The sequence below is a fragment of the Somniosus microcephalus genome, chromosome 9, assembly GCF_052327205.1.
Source record: "Somniosus microcephalus isolate GS21.2 chromosome 9, FLI_Smic_1.0, whole genome shotgun sequence".
NCBI lineage: Eukaryota > Metazoa > Chordata > Chondrichthyes > Squaliformes > Somniosidae > Somniosus > Somniosus microcephalus.
Genome location: NC_140995.1, coordinates 6,941,186 through 6,961,661, shown reverse-complemented (window position 1 = coordinate 6,961,661; position 20,476 = coordinate 6,941,186). Strand labels below are relative to the sequence as shown.

The window sequence follows — 20,476 nt, the reverse complement described above, 5'->3', positions numbered from 1 at the left end:
AAATTGTTGTACGTTAAAAATTGACTTTCAAAATAGACTATTATTGATGCACTTCAGTGACCTGTGTGGACAAAGCGGCTATGGTGCAGGTCCCTTTGTAGAGTTCTAGATCTTGCAGCTTTCCGAAAGGTATCCAATTAAAAGGTTACTGTCCTGTTCAGATTTCACGGAAAAACATTTCTGATTTATGCTAAAAAGTTACTTGTCTTTAGAAAATGCAGTCAAAAGTACCCCCTGCTTTTCAGCTAAGAGCATTAAAGAACGCCCTACACACTCTTCGTAGGTCCGACCCGTAACCGTTATTGTAAAGTAATAGAACATAGCCCACAAAATGTGCTGACGTCTGAATCCTAAGGTGGATTTTATGAATACTTGCTTCCTGCACGGGGCTTAGTGTTTTGTAAGCACGTGATGGTGATTTGGGTGCGGAGGTCCGCTGCCCCCCTCCAGATATTACAATGATTGGGTGGAAAAGCCTGTGAGCCCAACTGAGCTCCATACCCAGATTCCAGGTCTGCTTTCTGCACAGGTAAAGCTCATCGTCAGCACAACTGCTTGTCTCCAGCGCAGCTAAAGAAAGCTGATTCCAAACATTGAAAGCAGACAAATGAGCTTATGTGTGATAAATATATTTACATTCTAAGATGAATTAATGATAACATTTTATGAATGCTAAAAAAAAAGTGTATATTTAATTTTTTTTAAAAAGCTTGTTAATTCTTACTCTGACCAAATGTGTTTACATCTGCATTAGAAAAGGACTACTTTCCATGATTAAATAACTGTAGTATAGCTCATTCCATCTGCCGTCACCAGTGCACCTCCATTTGCAGAAAACATGTCCGTAGCACATTACAGAGATTCTCAATGTCCAAAGAAGTGAATTAGGAAGGAAGAAGTCTTGCATTTCTCCAGCGTCTTTCACGGCCCCCGGACATCTCAAAGCACTTTACAGCCAACGAAGTACTATTTGAAGTGGAGCCACTGTTGTAATGTGGGAAACGCGGCAGCCATTTATGCACAGCAAGCTCCCACAAACAGCAATGTGATAATGACCAGATAATCTGTTTTTGTTATGTTGATTGAGGGAGAAATATTGGCCCCAGGACATCGGGGATAACTCCCCTGCTCTTCTTCGAAATAGTGGCCATGGGATCTTTTCCGTCCACCTGAGAGAGCAGACGGGTCCTTGGTTTAATGTCTCATCCGAAAGACGGCACCTCCAACAGTGCGGCACTCCCTCAGTACTGCACTGGAGTGTCAGCCTAGCTTTGTGTGCTCAAGTCCCTGGAGTGGGACTGTGAACCCACAACCTTCTGACTCAGAGGCGAGTGTGCTACCCACTGAGCCACAGCTGATGCAATAGAGAGGGATTGTGGTTATCACTGGAAGATATCTCGAACCTCCATGAAAATCACTGGCCCAGAAATTTGGGTCGGAGGCTTCCTGTGGGTGCAAGCCCCCGACCTGCACTTAGCTAGCGCCCCGGCCGTTGAGCTGTGGGCCCGCGTGGGATTCCAATCCTGGGCCTCCTCCAACTGTCGGCGCGCAGTGCTTGCGTATCCCAGGGGCGCAGTTAGTTCGATACGTTCCCTGGGATCACGTGGGCCATGGAGAGCCAATCGGAGCAGGGAATGCTTCATTCATGTCAAACCTATAAATACTATAAGCCCCAAAACATCACTAAATCTTCAAATAAATTTTTTAAAAACATCACATTTTAACAATAAATAAATTATATGAAATAACTATTTTAAACAATAATTTAAATTTTTGAAAAAATTAATTACATTTTCTAACGGGGCTAAAAATAAACTTACCTTTCTTTAAAGTATTTATTAAAAATAATAAACTTGTGGAAAAACTGTTAATTTTAATTAATTCACCACTTACCTTGTAAAAAGCAGGCCTTGCGACTGCTTTTTACATGTCTAACTTCTGGAGACTTAACTTCCCGGGAAAACCTGCAAAAAATACGTAAGTTCGATGCGCACGCGCTGCCTCTCCTGCGCACGCATTCGACTTCTGAACCCCTTCTTTCAGGGGAACGGAAGTGCCGGTTTCCCGCGCATGCGCAGTGCATACACGAAACCGGCACTTCCATTGGGCTTACGGGCGAGTACCCCGTGTGTACTCACCCGTGGAGACCCGAAGTTCTGGGCCAATGTGATTGTGATCGTCTGGATCTTGCCTCCAATCAGGAAATTGCATCTGAAATTTAACTTATTTTTTCCTTTAAAAAAAACAAGCCATGCTAGATGCTCAATAGCCTATCAATAGAGAATATTCTTAGGCAATTATCCTTGGATAGAATATCTTTTAAGCACCTAAATACTGTGTTGGGATTCAGCAAAGTGTAATCTCTGGGCTTTACCTGTGTTTTGCAGGGATCTTGGTGGAACTTGGATTGGAAACAGAGTCTGTTGCAAATCAGTGTACAGAGCAGTATGTGATGAAGCTTACTGCAGAAGCTCAGAGCAAGTTTGAAGCTTTTCAGCAAAGAGCGTTGAAGAACCCCTACACACTGTTCATTCTGATCCATGACCATGCACACTGGGATTTGACCAGGTGAATCTCTGAGATTGATTTTATTCTTCCTATGTTTCAGTTGTAGGACTAAACATGTCTCTGCACCGTATCCAGAATTTGAAATGCATTCCCTATAATTTTCATGACTTTTGTTTTTAGAATTAAAATTTTGGTTAGAAAATGTACCTGCCATTGTTCAAAATGGAGCCATATGCTCTGGTTTTTCTGTTCACTAACGCAATGTATGTTCTAGTATGCCAGTGGCATTGCTCACGGTGTCCGCTGTTTATTGCAGGGTGAATGCGCACTGTTCCCCCTAGCCCCCACACCCAGTGCTGGTCACTGACCACCTGTCACCTTCCACTTTTAGTTGGGGCCCTGAAACTTAACACTGCTGTCTGAGTTTTGCACAGTCTTTGTTCGGAGATCCTGCACTGGTAATTGTCAAGCCTCTTCTTTTTCCTCTTGATTTTGCATTTTATACACAGGCACTACTTAATTCAAGATCCTGTCGTATTGAGGGTATTTCTTACGTTTGGGTATGTAATCATGACATTTATCAACCTATTCATTACTAAGGGAATGAAAAAGTGACACATATTCCTGAAATTGCAGCAACGACTTCTGCACTCCGACCTTTTGCTGCATCAAATTTGGAGGTTTAGCGCCGGACGGTTTTGCCAAAAAAATGGCGGCCAACTCGCTTCCACCCACTTCCGGCGTATCCTGTGGCGGCACCATTTTGGGGAGATCGGTAGCGCTGCCGTTGCCTGCGCTCGCTCCACATATTTAGATCCAGGTGAGACCAGACCTGGAGTACTGCGTACAGTTTTGGTCTCCTTATTTAAGGAAGGATATACTTGCATTGGAGGCAGTTCAGAGAAGGTTCACGAGGTTGATTCTGGAGATGAAGGGGTTGTCTCGTGAAGAAAGGCTGAGCAGGTTGTGCCTATACTCATTGGAATTTAGAAGAATGAGAGGGGAATCTTATTGAAACATATAAGATTCTGAGGGGGCTCGACAGGGTAGATGCTGAGAGGATGATTCCCGTCGTGGGGGAATCTAGAACTAGGGGGCATAGTTTCAGGATAAGGGGTCACCCATTTAAAACGGATGTAAGAGCCAGAAGCGCCACTACAACGGAGATGAGGAATTTTGTCTTCTCACAGGGTCGTGAACCTGTGGAATTCTCTACCCGAGAGAGCTGTGGAGGCGGGTTCATTGAATATATTCAAGGCGGAGATAGACAGATTTTTGAAAAACAGGGGAATCAAGGTGTTATAAATCTCATCATAAAGAAACTACTCATGAAATAACACTGGACGGCCAGCTGGTGGCGCCGTCCAAGGAGTATAAATACTCGGGCGTGGGCCCAGCTTGCTCAGGGACATTTTGTAAGACAAGGAACTAGTGAAGTACAACTAGACCTCCATGTTCTGAAACAAGTTGATTAAAGCCTTGCTTTATACTCAAACCAAGTGTGTAGTGAGTTTTATTACATCACAAGGGTTGTGGGGAACAGGCGGGAAAGTGGAGTTGAGGCCAAGATCAGATCAGCCATGATCTCATTAAATGGCAGAGCAGGCTGGAGGGGCCGAATGGCCGACTTCTCCTATGTCTTATGTTCTTATGAGGCAGATCGTGACGCCAGTGAATCTGCACGCTGACCTGATGCACGATCTGCCATTGTGGATCTTGCCGCTCCATTTAACGCCCTCTCCTAATCACGGCCAACTGAACACGCGTTCAGCAGCAGGAAGGACCCCCCCCCCCCAGCAGCGCTATTTTAAAGGGATCAGCAACAACTTGCAGCTGACTTGCTTTTTGATTTCTGCTGGCCCTGTGTAAGTTTGTGCAACTGTTTGGAGCTTTCTAAAGTTATTTAAATCGGTGAGATGATGGGGAGTGTTGGTGCAAGTGGAGAACGTCTTGCTTCTGATTTAAAGGCTTCTGCTCACAGTCATGGGGGCTCGACTTGCAGTCCCCCTCGTGCTTGGGTATGACAGGAGATGCAGCGAAGAAGAGGACAAAATGCTCGCAGAGAGGAGGTGGATGGCTCTCAGCAGGAGGCCTTACCCACCCAAGGGTCTTCCAAGAGCACCTCTCGTACCTGCACTTAAGCAAGGAGCAGTGTATTAGGAGGCTCCACTCCACCAAGGAGGTGGTCACAGAACTCTGCCAACTCCTGCAACCAGACCTGCAGCCTCCGAACAGGGCACCATGGCTCTCAGTGCTTTCACCACTGGATCCTTCCAGTCTGGAGCAGGAGACATAGCGGTCATCTCGATGTTCGTCGTCCATCACTGCATCCGAGAGGTCACAGTGGCTCTCTACTCCAGGAGAAGGGACAAAGTCAACTTATCACCCTTGTGCATTCCCTTGGTGTCTGTCTTCCGTGTGCCTTTTCCTACTCCAGTGCTCCCCCAGTGGCTGCAGCATCGCTTGTGCAAGGCTGCTGACTTGCAGCAGGGGAGACTGCAGATGGACCTTGCAGGACGACCTCGAGCAGCTCTGGGCCTAGAAGGCCAGGCTGCGGACTGCACCACCTCGGCATGGACGGCAGCAGTCTGGGCTGGCTGACTGGGCAATAGCAAGGGCACTGGTGGAGTGGCAGTGGTGGGAGTATGAATGTTGTCATTCTGAGAGGACAGCAGGTTCTTGCTCCACGGAACCGCTGCCACTCTCCCGGGGCAGTGCCTCAGCAATCCTAGTAATAGTTTGGAGCACAGATTGCTGGACTGTGTGAGATCCTGCAAATCCCTTTTCACACTTATAATGCCAGCCACGATGGCAGCAGTCTGAGCTTGGGTGGCTGCAAGCTGAGACTACAGAAGAGCGATCTGCGCTTCCACTGCAGCACTAAGATGTTGGGTTGTTTCCACCTGTGCTGCAATGGAAGCTGCGACATCACCCATCACACCCAGCATCATCTTTGGGTCCACAAGGTCTCTCCTAAAGTTGCCCATCATTTCCAGCCTGGAAATCATGGGCTCCCAGCTCGGCGTAAAAGCCCGTCCAATGTTGGAGCCGGACTCCTCCATACTCCTTGACACTAATGAGAGGCTCTCTGGCAGGCTTGCCAATGCAACAAGCATTTCTGTGTGTATGCCCACCACCCTTCTTCAGAAGGCCACACCATTGAGGTCATCATCTGAGTCCTGTGGAGCACCCGAGCTTCCCTTTCCCCCTGGCTTTGCTGCAGCCCACTGGTGCCCAGGGACTCGCCATGTGCAGATCCCGCCTCTATACTGCAAGGTTAGGATCACAGGCCACACACACATTACCCAAAGGGTTTTAGCAGTTGCGAGGCTTTTATTAAAGAGCTACAGTTTTAAAGCATAATCAGATATCACATATGTTTAAGCCGAGTATAATAGACATACAACCCGTGACAGTAGGAGCGATCTACGACTCCCGAATCGGAATGCCACGACCGGACGGACGGGGAGGCAGTACGGTGGTCTCTGATTGGGTGGATTCCTGCAGTCTGCTGCAGCGGTCACTTCCGTTGGGTCATCTCTCGAGCTGATGGAGGTGTTAGGCCGTCAGCCACCTCAGAGGCTAAACTTGACCAAGGTGTTAGGCCGTAGCCACCTCGGGGAAGCCTTTGCCCCTAACTGCCTGATTTCCCCTCTCGGTCGTCAATATTTATAGTTATTTCGGTGGGCTGGTAATCACCTGGCGTTAGTCATTTGATCCCCCATCCTATTGTCCAATTGTGAAGCAGGAAGGCATCCCTCGCTGTCCCTTTCTGCATGGCTGACGAGGCCTCTCTCTCCTCTTTCAGAGGAATGTTTTATTATGTTTCTTTAAGGACATTTTATGACACTTCGGCTCCATTTTTGTCTATTAATCTCACCACCCTGTGTTGTTTTGCATTTCATGATTCCCTTATCACTTCTATTTGTCTTTTGATGCTTGTTATTTGACCTTGCTGGCATTTCTGCTCTCTGTTCCCGGCTGCATGTTGTCAGTCCCTGTTCTAAGAATGAAAACCCATCTTTGAATCTAACAGCTATTTCTTAAATACTACCCTCTACATTCGGCGCAGTGCCATTTTCTGAGCTGCTGTCTGCGAGTGTCGGATGCAGCGATGGTGTCGTCTTCTCCTCCAGAACTTCAGGGACAGGCTGACCAGGTTGGAGTTCTTGGGTGTCTGAAAGGAGAAAGGCACAAGGGTCAGGTTGTGCTGAGGGGGGGCGGGGGGGGGGGGCGGCGGAAAGCAAGACATCCATGTAATGATTTCAAGGACAGATTCCTCGACGTCCGTCGGGTTCTTGGTTGTGGCTTGGCCGCCTCCCGTCTGTTGTTGCTCCCTCTTGTACTGTGCCGCCTTTACCTGCAAGAGAAAGGGAAGTGCGTCAGTGAGTGTGGTGCAATGTGTTTGGGTGATGTGCCTGCCATAGTTGAATAGCTGACGGTATGTGCAAGGTGTGAGATGTGGGTGTGAGTGTTGCAGCAGTGGTAAGTGTGTGAGGGTGAGGTGAATCCATGATTGTGAGGTGTGAGTGGTGATAGGTAGAGATTGTTGGTCGGTGAGTGATGGGGGTGTGGTGCATTGAGCAGTGTGTGAGGCTCGTGGTGCAGATGATGGGGATATGGCATTTACTGATGCATTAACTGACCTTGACCACTCGTGTAAGGTCATTAGAAATTTTGCAGCACTGGATCAAAGTCCTGGGGACAATACTTGTCACAGTGACGGATCGCGCGATCTCCTCCCAGATCTTTTTTGTGGTTATCCTTGAAGGCCTCCCGCCCCCCTGCGGGTAGAGGACCTCACGATGTCTTTGGACCCCCAGGACCAAGGCCTCCAGTGTCGGATCAGAAAATCGTCTCGCCCTTTCCCCCGGCTGTTGGGCCATGGCTCCCTTTCGACTGACAATGAGATGCTTCTGCAACAAAGCACCTCCCCTTTAAGTAGTGGAGAGAGCCTCGGAAAATTTTATTGGCCCGTAGACTGCACTTGATATTGCCCCCCCCCCCTTGTTGAGCGTTAAGCCAATCAGCGGGGCATTTAGTGCGGAGATCAGCGCTGCAACTTTGTAAATGAGCAGGCAGCACCAATTGTGCGTTCTTCCTGCACCACTTTGAACGGGCGCTGAGGTCCCCAGCATCACAGATGCCAGTCTTCAGCCCATTCAATTCACTCCACGTGATGTCAAGAAACGGCTGAAGACACTGGATACTGCAAAGGCTATGGGCCCTGACAACATTCCGGCAATAGTACTGAAGACTTGTGCTCCAGAACTAGCTGCGCCCCTAGCCAAGCTGTTCCAGTACAGCTACAACACTGGCATCTACCCGGCAATGTGGAAAATTGCCCAAGTATGTCCTGTCTACAAAAAGCAGGACAAATCCGACCCGGCCAATTACCGTCCCATCAGTCTACTCTCAATCATCAGCAAAGTGATGGAAGGTGTCGTCGACAGTGCTATCAAGCAGCACTTACTCAGCAATAACCTGATAACTGACGCCCAGTTTGGGTTCCGCCAGGGCCACTCAGCTCTAGACCTCATTACAGCCTTGGTCCAAACATGGACAAAAGAGCTGAACTCAAGAGGTGATGTGAGAGTGACTGCCCTTGACATCAAGGCAGCATTTGATCGAGTGTGGCATCAAGGAGCCCTAGCAAAACTGAAGTCAGTGGGAATCAAGGGGAAAACTCTCCATTGGTTGGAATCATACCTAGCACAAAGGAAGTTGGCTGTGGTTGTTGGAGGTCATTCATCTCAATCACATGACATCACTGCAGGAGTTCCTCAGGTCAGTGTCCTAGGCCCAACCATCTTCAGCTGTTTCATCAATGACCTTCCCTCCATCATAAGGTCAGAAGTGGGGATGTTCGCTGATGATTGCACACTGTTCAGCACCATTCGAGACTCGTCAGATACTGACGCAGTCCGTGCCCATATGCAGCAAGACCTGGACAACATTCAGACTTGGGCTGACAACTGGCAAGTAACATTCGCACCACACAAGTGCCAGGCAATGACCATCTCCAACAAGCGAGACTCTAACCATCTCCCCTTGACATTCAATGGCATTACCATCGCTGAATCCCCCACTATCAACATCCTGGGGGTTACCATTGATCAGAAACTGAACTGGACCAGCCATATAAATACTGTGGCTACAAGAGCAGGCCAGAGGCTGGGAATTCTGCAGCGAGTGTCTCACCTCCTGACTCCCCAAAGCCTTTCCACCATCTACAAGGCACAAGTCAGGAGTGTGATGGAATACTCTCCACTTGCCTGGATGAGTGCAGCTCCAACAACACTCAAGAAATAACAACAGAAAATGCTGGAAAAACTCAGCAGGTCAGGCAACATCCGTGGAGAGAAATTTGAGTTGACGTTTCGGGTTGGACCCTTCTTCAAAACTGGAAAGAAAAGAAACTAGATCGGAGGCAGGGCTGCGATCGGACAAAAGAATAAAAGAAACAAAAGAAGTAAAAGAGATTAGAAGCTAGACGAGATGGTAATAGGCTGGGATTAGGTGTAAAGTGTACTGGCAGGGCAAAAGATAGCTGCCAGGTGTGAGAGAGAAACAAAAGGAAAGGGGGGGGGGAAAGGAGTGGAACAATCAAGAGAAAATGAAATAGGGGCCGAGGTTATGATCTGAAATTGTTGAACTCGATATTGAGACCGGAAGGCTGCAGACTGCCTAATCGGAAGATGAGGTGCTGTTCCTCGAGTTTACGTTGAGCTTCCGTGGAACAGTACAAGAGGCCAAGGACGGTGAGGTCCGAGTGGGAATGGAGCGGTGAATTAAAATGACAGGCGACCGGAAGCTCGGGGTCACCCATACGGACTGAACGGAGGTGTTCCGCAAAGCGGTCACCCAATCTGCGTTTGGTCTCCCCAATGTAGAGGAGACCGCATCGTGAGCAGCGAATACAGTATACTAGATTGCGAGAAGTACAAGTAAATCGCTGTTTCACCTGGAAGGGGTGATTGGGGCCCTGGACAGTGGGAAGGGGGGAGGTATAGGGGCAGGTGTTACATCTCCGCTTGCACGGGAAGGTGCCAGGCGAAGAGGAAGGGCTGTTTGGGGTGATAGAGGAGTGGACTAGGGTGTCTCGGAGGGAGCGGTCCCTGCGGAATGCTGAAAGGGGAGGGGAGGGGAAGATACGTTTGGTGGTGGGATCACTTTGGAGGTAGCGGAAATGCCGGAGGATGATCCGTTGAATGTGGAGGCTGGTGGGGTGAAAGGTGAGGACAAGGGGAACCCTATCGTGGTTCCGGGAGGGAGGGGCAGGGGTGAGGGCAGAAGTGTGGGAGATAGAACTGACACGGTCGAGGGCAGTGTCAACCACAGTAGAGGGGAATCCTCGGTTGCGGAAAAAGGAAGACATGTCTGAAGCACTGGTGTGGAAGGTGGCGTCGTCGGAGCAGATACGGCGGAGGCGGAGAAACTGGGAGAATGGAATAGAGTCCTTACAGGAAGCGGGGTGGGAGGAAGTGTAGTCCAGGTAGCTGTGGGAGTCAGTGGGCTTGTAGTAAATATTGGTCGATAACCTATCCCCAGAGATGGAGACGGAGAAGTCGAGGAAGGGAAGGGAAGAGTCCGAGATGGACCATGTGAAGGTGAGGGAAGGGTGGAAATTGGAGGCAAAGTGAATGAAATTGTCAAGTTCGGGGCGAGAGCAGGAAACGGCACCGATACAGTCATCAATGTATCGGAAAAAGAGGTGAGGGAGGGGACCCGAGTAGGACTGGAACAAAGATTGTTCCACATAGCCCACGAAAAGGCAGGCATAGCTAGGACCCATGCGGGTACCCATGGCAACACCTTTGATTTGGAGGAAATGAGTGGAGTTAAAGGAGAAGTTGTTCAATGTGAGAACAAGTTCAGCCAGGCGGAGGAGGGTCGTGGTGGATGGGGACTGGTCGGGCCTCTGTTCAAGGAAGAAGCGGAGCGCCCTCAGACCATCCGGGTGGGGGATGGAGGTGTAGAGGGATTGTACGTCCATGGTGAAAAGGAAGCGGTTGGGGCCAGGAAACTGGAAACTGTTAAAGTGGCGGAGGGCGTCCGAAGAGTCGCGGATGTAGGTGGGAAGAGACTGGACAAGGGGAGAAAAGATAGAGTCAAGATAGGAAGAGATAAGTTCTGTAGGGCAAGAACAGGCTGAAACGATGGGTCTACCAGGGCAGTCCTGTTTGTGGATCTTGGGAAGGAGGTAGAAGCGGGCTGTGCGGGGTTGGGGAACTATGAGGTTGGTGGCAGCAGGGGGAAGATCTCCAGAGGAGATGAGGTCAGTGACAGTCTTGGAAATGGTGGTTTGATGTTCGGTAGTGGGGTCATGGTCCAGGTGGAGGTAGGAGGAGGTGTCGGAGAGTTGGCGTTCAGCTTCCGCTAGGTGGAGGTCAGTACGCCAAACAACAACAGCACCACCCTTGTCAGCGGGTTTAATGACAATGTCAGGGTTGGATCTAAGAGAATGGAGTGCTGCAAGTTCAGAGGGAGGTAGGTTGGAGTGAGTGAGGGGAGCAGAGAAATGGAGACGGCCGATGTCACGGCGGCAGTTAGCGATGAAAAGATCTAGAGAGGGTAAGAGGCCAGGGGGAGGGGTCCAGGTAGAACGGGAATTCTGCAAGCGGGAGAAAGGGTCAGTTGTGCGGGGGGAAGACTCCTGGCCAGTGAAGTGGGCACGGAGACGAAGGCGGCGGAAAAAGAGCTCAACATCGTGCCGAGCTCGAAACACTCAAGAAGCTCGACACCATTCAGAATAAAGCAGCCCGCTTGATTGGCACTCCATCCACCACCTTAAACATTCACTCCCTCCACCACCGGCGCATCGTGGCCGCAGTGTGTACCATCTACAAGATGCACTGCAGCAACTCGCCAAAGCTCCTTCAACAGCACCTTCCAAACCCACGACCTCTACCACTTAGGACAAGGGCAGCAGACGCATGGGAACATCACCACCTACAAGTTCCCCTCCAAGCCACACACCATCCTGACTTGGACCTGTATCGCCGTTCCTTCACTGTCGCTGGGCCAAAATCCTGGAACTCCCTTCCTAACAGCATTGTGGGTGTACCTACACCACACGGACTGCAGCGGTTCAAGAAGGCGGCTCACCACCATCTTCTCAAGGGCAATTAGGGATGGGCACTAAATGCAGGCCTAGCCAGCGACGCCCACATCCCATCAATGAATTTTAAAAAAAATAGCGTTGGGCGATGCCCCGCCTGTTTTCGGGCCTTATCTAATTTCTAGGCCTCTGTACTTATCTCCGCTTCTCCACTCTCACATAATGGGGGGGGGGGGGGGGAATTTTATCAATGGGGGCACGTTGGGGGCGGGACTGCTGCTTGTCGGGTTTCAGTCCCGCCCCCAACAACGTCCAGCCAACCCACGCTATTTTCCCTTGATTGACCTTGTTAAGTTCGCCCAGCCTCCTTGCATCCTCCACCCAGCTTTGTATCATCAGCAAACGTGGATATATTACATTTGCATATTTAAAGGAGGACCCCACTGCCTTTTGCCAGTTGCTGGGTGGGCAAGGCTAAAGTCAGCCCTCCGGAGGACATAAAGGCAGAAATCTGGTTGCAATAGATCAAAGTTGCTGTGACCTTTCTTTCATCAGATCCACCAGTTTTTCCAAGTTATGCTGCGTGTCAGTTGACAGTTTGTACCAGCTATCCAGTGGCCTTTTATTGTTAAATTGTGTATTGAAGAATTTGATAAACAATATATTTTTTTTTAAAAGCTGCCTCCATATTGCCTTTTAAAACATACAAGAGGCAATTTCAGAATCGCCGAGTGGTCAGACCTGTGTAAAAGCAGTTGGGAGTGAGCCCCGCACTGAGAACATCATAAAGAATGGGGGCTCAGCAGGAGACCTGACGACAATAGAGCTTATTAATTGATCTGGTCACGTGTGCTGAGGAATGTGGTGAATTGGCCCAGATATTCCGATCCCTACGGGTGGGTACGCGCTGTGTACTCAGCCATAGGGACATCGGAAATGCTGGTTTGAGGAATGCCAAGCGCATGGGCTGAAAACCGACATTTCCGATCTGTGGAGAATGCTCTTGACAGATCGGACGCCTGCCCTGGAGAAGGGCCTCTGCGGGGGGAGAGTTCCGCTTTCTGCAGAACCTCCGCCCGCTGAGAACACTTAGAAATCTTAGGCCTGGTAAAAGCCTGCGTAAGGCCTGCTTTTACCAGCATAAGACTTTATAAAAATAAAAAAATAAAAAAAATTTTCACTCATTTATAATTTTAAAATACTTTTTTAAAAAGCTAAGTTTATTTTTAGCCCTGTAAAAAAAACTTTAATTTTTTTTAAATTACATTTTTGTTTAAATATTTAATTTAATGTAATTTTAACTCATTTTAAAAAGTGATGGTTTTTTAAAATTTATTTAATGTTTTAGTGTCTTTTTTCAGTGATCCCCATTCATATATTTGACAGGTCTATCTGTCAAAAGTATGAAGGGGGATTCCCTTCTTTCATTGGCTCCCCATGGCCCACATGATCCCAGGGACGCTTGCGAACCACCTGCGCCTCTGGGATACGTGGGCCCTGCGCACTTCGACTGTGGAGAGGCCCAGGAGCGGAAGTGTCCGGACCTCGGGAGCCCTCCGGCGTAGAATTTTTCCCGATAGAAGGCCCCCTCACGCAGAAAGCCTCCTATCGGAAATTAAGGGCCATGATATTTTCTCTTGTGCGGCGGTATGTAGAATAAGTAAAGTCACATCACATGTTGCACACATTTGTCAACGTCATTGCCTGAGGGTTGGGGAGGAGAGAGAGAGATGGAAGGTGCAGACTTTCAGCTGCTAGGAATCACTCAGCCAGTCCCTGATTGAACTGGTTACCACTTCTAGTGGAATTTGATTGCTGATGGTTGTAAAGTGTGTCGGGGCAGTAATAGTACTAACGAGCCTTGTAAGCGGAGGGCTCATCTCCCTGCAGCGCCCTGTTGCCACACAACTGCTTGGGGACTGGTTAAAATGAAAGACAAATGGATTTCCCCGATTGTGTGGACAGTTGGTCTACACAGATACAGTGCATGTGGCATTTTAGTACTTTAATTAACTTTTAACTTATCAAATAACTCGTGGTGGTTTCACTTACTTCTGGTGCCTTTTTACTCTTTACACTTTAAACAATGAGCCAGAATTTATTTTTTCTGTTCTCGGCTTGCCTGGGACTTGTTGGTATTAAGTGATGTTCTCCTATAGCAGTTTTCTGCATCTGTGTTTATGTATTTCCTGAATGACCTCGTCCAGTTCTCACTCTTGTATTTTTGTCTTGCTTTTTAGTGGGGGTGCTTTTCCACAAAGTGAACCATTTCTGGGCCTGGCTGATAGAATCGTAAACTGCAGAGACATGAAAGAAGCACTGAATGTGTTAACACTCCAAGTAACGTCCTTCCCCTTCGCTTTTCAAACACAGCAGACCCACATCAGCCCCTATAACGAGATCCATTGGCCTTCACCTGGCAACAATGTAAATGTTACTGATGTGTTTGTCATTCCTAATATTTAAGTGCTCTTCAGTGTTGCTACAATGGAGTTGATAGCAGAAGGAACCAGCATCCTATTTTGCTGATCCTTGGAATTCTGAGGTTAAAGGATCAACCAAACAATTGAAAAAGAAAATATTCCATCTTTCCTTCCTAAGTGAGCTTTCCTGAGTCGGGCAAGCAGTAAGGGTACCACCTTGGACCAGAGAGGGCAAAATCAGCCAAGGCTTCTGATCCTTACTGTTAGCCGGCACCCTTTGTAGGAATGTGCAGATAATACCAGGACTGGGCTTATGTGTTGCCCCATACAGTGGAATAGCCGGTAAACATGGTTCACATGTGACAAGTGATCACTTGTTTTGTGGGGGTGGGCGATAAGTTAGAAACTGGTGGAAGTTATCAAAAGGGGCTGTTAATTCGCAAAATGAAAGAAATTGCAGCAAAGTAGTAAATTTTGAAAGTCAAGGTGACCTAAATTGGTTGAAAAGGACACCCGAATGTACATAGGTGATTATAAAGTGGTGGTCTGCCCTCTGCACGACATTCTACTTTTTGGACTCTTTAAGATCCCCATTCCCCAACCGAAAGGGTGAGCAGGCGATCTGCCTATAAACTGTAGCCAGTATTTCCTCTGTAATTCTCCTACCTTCCCTCGAGGGAATACGTTCTCTTGAAGGCTTGACCCCCGATCAAGAACTTACTGTGAAGAGAACTGTGGGTAACAGCCATGTCCAGCGCCATTAAATCTTGATGATTATTATTTGCAACTACCTTTTTAATGTCATTGCCCTCCTTTCTGTCAATGGAGCAATGAATTCCCAGGCGGAGGGTTATGCTTCTCAAACCTAACCTCTGCTGATAACCACGTTAACTTACCTGAAATTTTACCTTCGCTTGACTTGGCTTCCAGACCCTGCACTCCATTGTAGCATCATATTATATGCCTTTGCGGGGGGTGGAGGCGGGCAGGCGGTTAGGGGAGGCAGGCGGTTAGGGGAGACGGGCGGGGAGGGGAGGCGGGCGGGGAGGGGAGGCGGGCAGTTAGGGGAGGCGGGCAGTTAGGGGAGGCGGGAGGGGAGGCGGGCGGGGAGGGGAGGCGGTTAGGGGAGGGGAGGCGGGCGGTTAGGGAAGTAGGTGGAAAGAAAAACTTGCAGAAAAATCAGTCTTCAGAAATTCATCACTTGCAGCTACATGATCGCTACCTGAAATGTGTTGCAAACAGATATTGGACCAATACCTTCGATTGGGCAATGGGTTCTCTGATAATTGCATCATGAGCAACAATTGTTTCCTCATTAACCATCCCTCAGTGGAGAATGAAGAGCTGTTTTAGTGTTGGCACTGTGTGATGCCATTCTTTGGCCAAGCATGTAGTGTGACTGATCTAAAAGTGGCATAACTACAGATCTATGCCTAATGTAAAAAGACGGCCCTCTCTTGTATCATTTTCACTGTCAGTGCAAATCTTTAAAAAATCCAATTCAGTGGAAATATCTCGTCTCATTTCTTTGTAACTTACACAGCAACCTAATGGTCACGTTGAAGATCTACGGGTTGATCATTGTATTTAATCTTTTGGGCAACACATTGTATTTGACTGATATTGCTGTCCCTTGTTCTCCTCTTTGCATCTCATTAGGGAGTGAACCTGTACCATGACAACAATAAGTACTTTGGGCTTTCAGATTTCATTGATTCCACATACTCTGGGCACAGGCTTCCACTGTTGAGATATGACAGTTCCTTTGAAGCAATGGTCACTGCAGTAGAAGAAAGGTGGGTGATTAACACAGAAATAAGATCGAACTGACGAGCTTTTAACACCACAAGTCAGATCAGCCTTGTGTCATTATCTCACTCATTTGTTAGGGGCCTGGCACAAGGGAAAAGAGGTACCACAGAGACAGCTGCAGCTCTGTGAGACCTTCAGGGCAGTTGTGAGACTTCAGGTAAGTGAAGCAGCACGAAAACAGCCCAATTACACCTGCACACCCAGTGCGTTGCACATTTCTTGCTTTTTCGTTCATTCATGATTTGGGACACCATAGCAAATGCTCAGATTGGAGTGTTCAGTCTGTACTGTCCCGCTGGAGTAGATGGAGCGTGCTCAGATTGGAGTGTTCAGTCTGTACTGTCCCGCTGGAGTAGATGGAGCGTGCTCAGATTGGAGTGTTCGGTCTGTGCGGTCACTGGAGTAGATGGAGCGTGCTCAGATTGGAGTGTTCAGTCTGTACTGTCCCACTGGAGTAGATGGAGCGTGCTCAGATTGGAGTGTGCGGTCACTGGAGTAGATGGAGCGTGCTCAGATTGGAGTGTTCGGTCTGTACTGTCACTGGAGTAGATGGAGCGTGCTCAGATTGGAGTGTGCGGTCACTGGAGTAGATGGAGCGTGCTCAGATTGGAGTGTTCAGTCAGTATTGTCCCGCTGGAGTAGATGGAGCGTGCTCAGATTGGAGTGTTCAGTCTGCACTGTCCCGCTGGAGTAGATGGAGCGTGCTCAGATTGGAGTGTTCAGTCTGTACTGTCCCGCTGGAGTAGATGGAGCGTGCTCAGATTGGAGTGTTCAGTCTGTACTGTCCCGCTGGAGTAGATGGAGCGTGCTCAGATTGGAGTGTTCAGTCTGTACTGTCCCGCTGGAGTAGATGGAGCGTGCTCAGATTGGAGTGTTCAGTCTGTACTGTCCCGCTGGAGTAGATGGAGCGTGCTCAGATTGGAGTGTTCGGTCTGTACTGTCCCGCTGGAGTAGATGGAGCGTGCTCAGATTGGAGTGTTCAGTCTGTACTGTCCCACTGGAGTAGATGGAGCGTGCTCAGATTGGAGTGTTCAGTCTGTACTGTCCCGCTGGAGTAGATGGAGCGTGCTCAGATTGGAGTGTTCAGTCTGTACTGTCCCGCTGGGGTAGATGGAGCGTGCTCAGATTGGAGTGTTCAGTCTGTACTGTCACTGGAGTAGATGGAGCGTGCTCAGATTGGAGTGTTCAGTCTGTACTGTCCCACTGGAGTAGATGGAGCGTGCTCAGATTGGAGTGTTCAGTCTGTACTGTCACTGGAGTAGATGGAGCGTGCTCAGATTGGAGTGTTCGGTCTGTACTGTCCCGCTGGAGTAGATGGAGCGTGCTCAGATTGGAGTGTTCAGTCTGTACTGTCACTGGAGTAGATGGAGCGTGCTCAGATTGGAGTGTTCAGTCTGTACTGTCCCGCTGGAGTAGATGGAGCGTGCTCAGATTGGAGTGTTCAGTCTGTACTGTCACTGGAGTAGATGGAGCGTGCTCAGATTGGAGTGTTCGGTCTGTACTGTCCCACTGGAGTAGATGGAGCGTGCTCAGATTGGAGTGTTCAGTCTGTACTGTCCCGCTGGGGTAGATGGAGCGTGCTCAGATTGGAGTGTTCGGTCTGTACTGTCCCGCTGGAGTAGATGGAGCGTGCTCAGATTGGAGTGTTCGGTCTGTACTGCCCCGCTGGAGTAGATGGAGCGTGCTCAGATTGGAGTGTTCTGTCTGTACTGTCCCGCTGGAGTAGATGGAGCGTGCTCAGATTGGAGTGTTCGGTCTGTACTGTCCCGCTGGAGTAGATGGAGCGTGCTCAGATTGGAGTGTTCGGTCTGTACTGTCCCGCTGGAGTAGATGGAGCGTGCTCAGATTGGAGTGTTCAGTCTGTACTGTCCCGCTGGAGTAGATGGAGCGTGCTCAGATTGGAGTGTTCAGTCTGTACTGTCCCGCTGGAGTAGATGGAGCGTGCTCAGATTGGAGTGTTCAGTCTGTACTGTCCCGCTGGAGTAGATGGAGCGTGCTCAGATTGGAGTGTTCAGTCTGTACTGTCCCACTGGAGTAGATGGAGCGTGCTCAGATTGGAGTGTTCGGTCCGTGCGGTCACTGGAGTAGATGGAGCGTGCTCAGATTGGAGTGTTCAGTCTGTACTGTCACTGGAGTAGATGGAGCGTGCTCAGATTGAAGTGTTCAGTCTGTACTGTCCCACTGGAGTAGATGGAGCGTGCTCAGATTGGAGTGTTCAGTCTGTACTGTCCCGCTGGGGTAGATGGAGCGTGCTCAGATTGGAGTGTTCAGTCTGTACTGTCCCGCTGGAGTAGATGGAGCGTGCTCAGATTGGAGTGTTCAGTCTGTACTGTCCCACTGGAGTAGATGGAGCGTGCTCAGATTGCAGTGTTCAGTCTGTACTGTCCCGCTGGGGTAGATGGAGCGTGCTCAGATTGGAGTGTTCGGTCTGTACTGTCCCGCTGGAGTAGATGGAGCGTGCTCAGATTGGAGTGTTCAGTCTGTACTGTCCCGCTGGAGTAGATGGAGCGTGCTCAGATTGGAGTGTTCAGTCTGTACTGTCCCGCTGGAGTAGATGGAGCTTGCTCAGATTGGAGTGTTCAGTCTGTACTGTCCCGCTGCAGTAGATGGAGCGTGCTCAGATTGGAGTGTTCAGTCTGTACTGTCCCGCTGGAGTAGATGGAGCGTGCTCAGATTGGAGTGTTCAGTCTGTACTGTCCCGCTGGAGTAGATGGAGCGTGCTCAGATTGGAGTGTTCAGTCTGTACTGTCCCACTGGAGTAGATGGAGCGTGCTCAGATTGGAGTGTTCGGTCCGTGCGGTCACTGGAGTAGATGGAGCGTGCTCCGATTGGAGTGTTCAGTCTGTACTGTCCCGCTGGAGTAGATGGAGCGTGCTCAGATTGAAGTGTTCAGTCTGTACTGTCCCACTGGAGTAGATGGAGCGTGCTCAGATTGGAGCGTTCAGTCTGTACTGTCCCGCTGGAGTAGATGGAGCGTGCTCAGATTGGAGTGTTCAGTCTGTACTGTCCCGCTGGAGTAGATGGAGCGTGCTCAGATTGGAGTGTTCAGTCTGTACTGTCCCGCTGGAGTAGATGGAGCGTGCTCAGATTGGAGTGTTCAGTCTGTACTGTCCCGCTGGGGTAGATGGAGCGTGCTCAGATTGGAGTGTTCAGTCTGTACTGTCACTGGAGTAGATGGAGCGTGCTCAGATTGGAGTGTTCGGTCTGTACTGTCCCACTGGAGTAGATGGAGCGTGCTCAGATTGGAGTGTTCAGTCTGTACTGTCCCGCTGGGGTAGATGGAGCGTGCTCAGATTGGAGTGTTCAGTCTGTACCGTCCCGCTGGAGTAGATGGAGCGTGCTCAGATTGGAGTGTTCGGTCTGTACTGTCCCGCTGGAGTAGATGGAGCGTGCTCAGATTGGAGTGTTCGGTCTGTACTGTCCCGCTGGAGTAGATGGAGCGTGCTCAGATTGGAGTGTTCGGTCTGTCCTGTCCCGCTGGAGTAGATGGAGCGTGCTCAGATTGGAGTGTTCGGTCTGTACTGTCCCGCTGGAGTAGATGGAGCGTGCTCAGATTGGAGTGTTCAGTCTGTACTGTCCCGCTGGAGTAGATGGAGCGTGCTCAGATTGGAGTGTTCAGTCTGTACTGTCCCGCTGGAGTAGATGGAGCGTGCTCAGATTGGAGTGTTCGGTCCGTACTGTCCCGCTGGGGTAGATGGAGCGTGCTCAGATTGGAGTGTTCAGTCTGTACTGTCCCGCTGGGGTAGATGGAGCGTGCTCAGATTGGAGTGTTCGGTCTGTACTGTCCCGCTGGAGTAGATGGAGCGTGCTCAGATTGGAGTGTTCAGTCTGTACTGTCCCGCTGGAGTAGATGGAGCGTGCTCAGATTGGAGTGTTCAGTCTGTACTGTCCCGCTGGAGTAGATGGAGCGTGCTCAGATTGGAGTGTTCAGTCTGTACTGTCCCGCTGGAGTAGATGGAGCGTGCTCAGATTGGAGTGTTCAGTCTGTACTGTCCCGCTGGGGTAGATGGAGCGTGCTCAGATTGGAGTGTTCAGTCTGTACTGTCACTGGAGTAGATGGAGCGTGCTCAGATTGGAGTGTTCGGTCTGTACTGTCCCACTGGAGTAGATGGAGCGTGCTCAGATTGGAGTGTTCAGTCTGTACTGTCCCGCTGGGGTAGATGGAGCGTGCTCAGATTGGAGTGTTCAGTCTGTACCGTCCCGCTGGAGTAGATGGAGCGTGCTCAGATTGGAGTGTTCGGTCTGTACTGTCCCGCTGGAGTAGATGGAGCGTGCTCAGATTGGAGTGTTCGGTCTGTACTGTCCCGCTGGAGTAGATGGAGCGTGCTCAGATTGGAGTGTTCAGTCTGTACTGTCCCGCTGGAGTAGATGGAGCGTGCTCAGATTGGAGTGTTCAGTCTGTACTGTCCCGCTGGAGTAGATGGAGCGTGCTCAGATTGGAGTGTTCAGTCTGTACTGTCCCGCTGGGGTAGATGGAGCGTGCTCAGATTGGAGTGTTCAGTCTGTACTGTCACTGGAGTAGATGGAGCGTGCTCAGATTGGAGTGTTCGGTCTGTACTGTCCCACTGGAGTAGATGGAGCGTGCTCAGATTGAAGTGTTCAGTCTGTACTGTCCCGCTGGAGTAGATGGAGCGTGCTCAGATTGGAGTGTTCAGTCTGTACTGTCACTGGA

The 20,476-nt window shown here is 49.6% G+C and overlaps 1 protein-coding gene across 4 annotated transcripts in view; it reads left to right on the top strand.

Moving 5' to 3' along the window:
- Positions 1 to 20,476, top strand: part of greb1 (growth regulating estrogen receptor binding 1) — a 345,678-nt gene that overhangs the window by 250,583 nt on the left and 74,619 nt on the right. For 3 of the 4 annotated variants that reach the window (XM_085996301.1, XM_085996298.1, XM_085996300.1), the window contains 3 exons: positions 2,388 to 2,568; positions 13,810 to 13,996; positions 15,652 to 15,788. In XM_085996301.1, coding sequence (XP_085852427.1) covers positions 2,388 to 2,568; positions 13,810 to 13,996; positions 15,652 to 15,788 — 505 coding nt within the window. The remainder of the gene's footprint in view (positions 1 to 2,387; positions 2,569 to 13,809; positions 13,997 to 15,651; positions 15,789 to 20,476) is intronic. The other variant, XM_085996302.1, reaches the window with a different exon arrangement.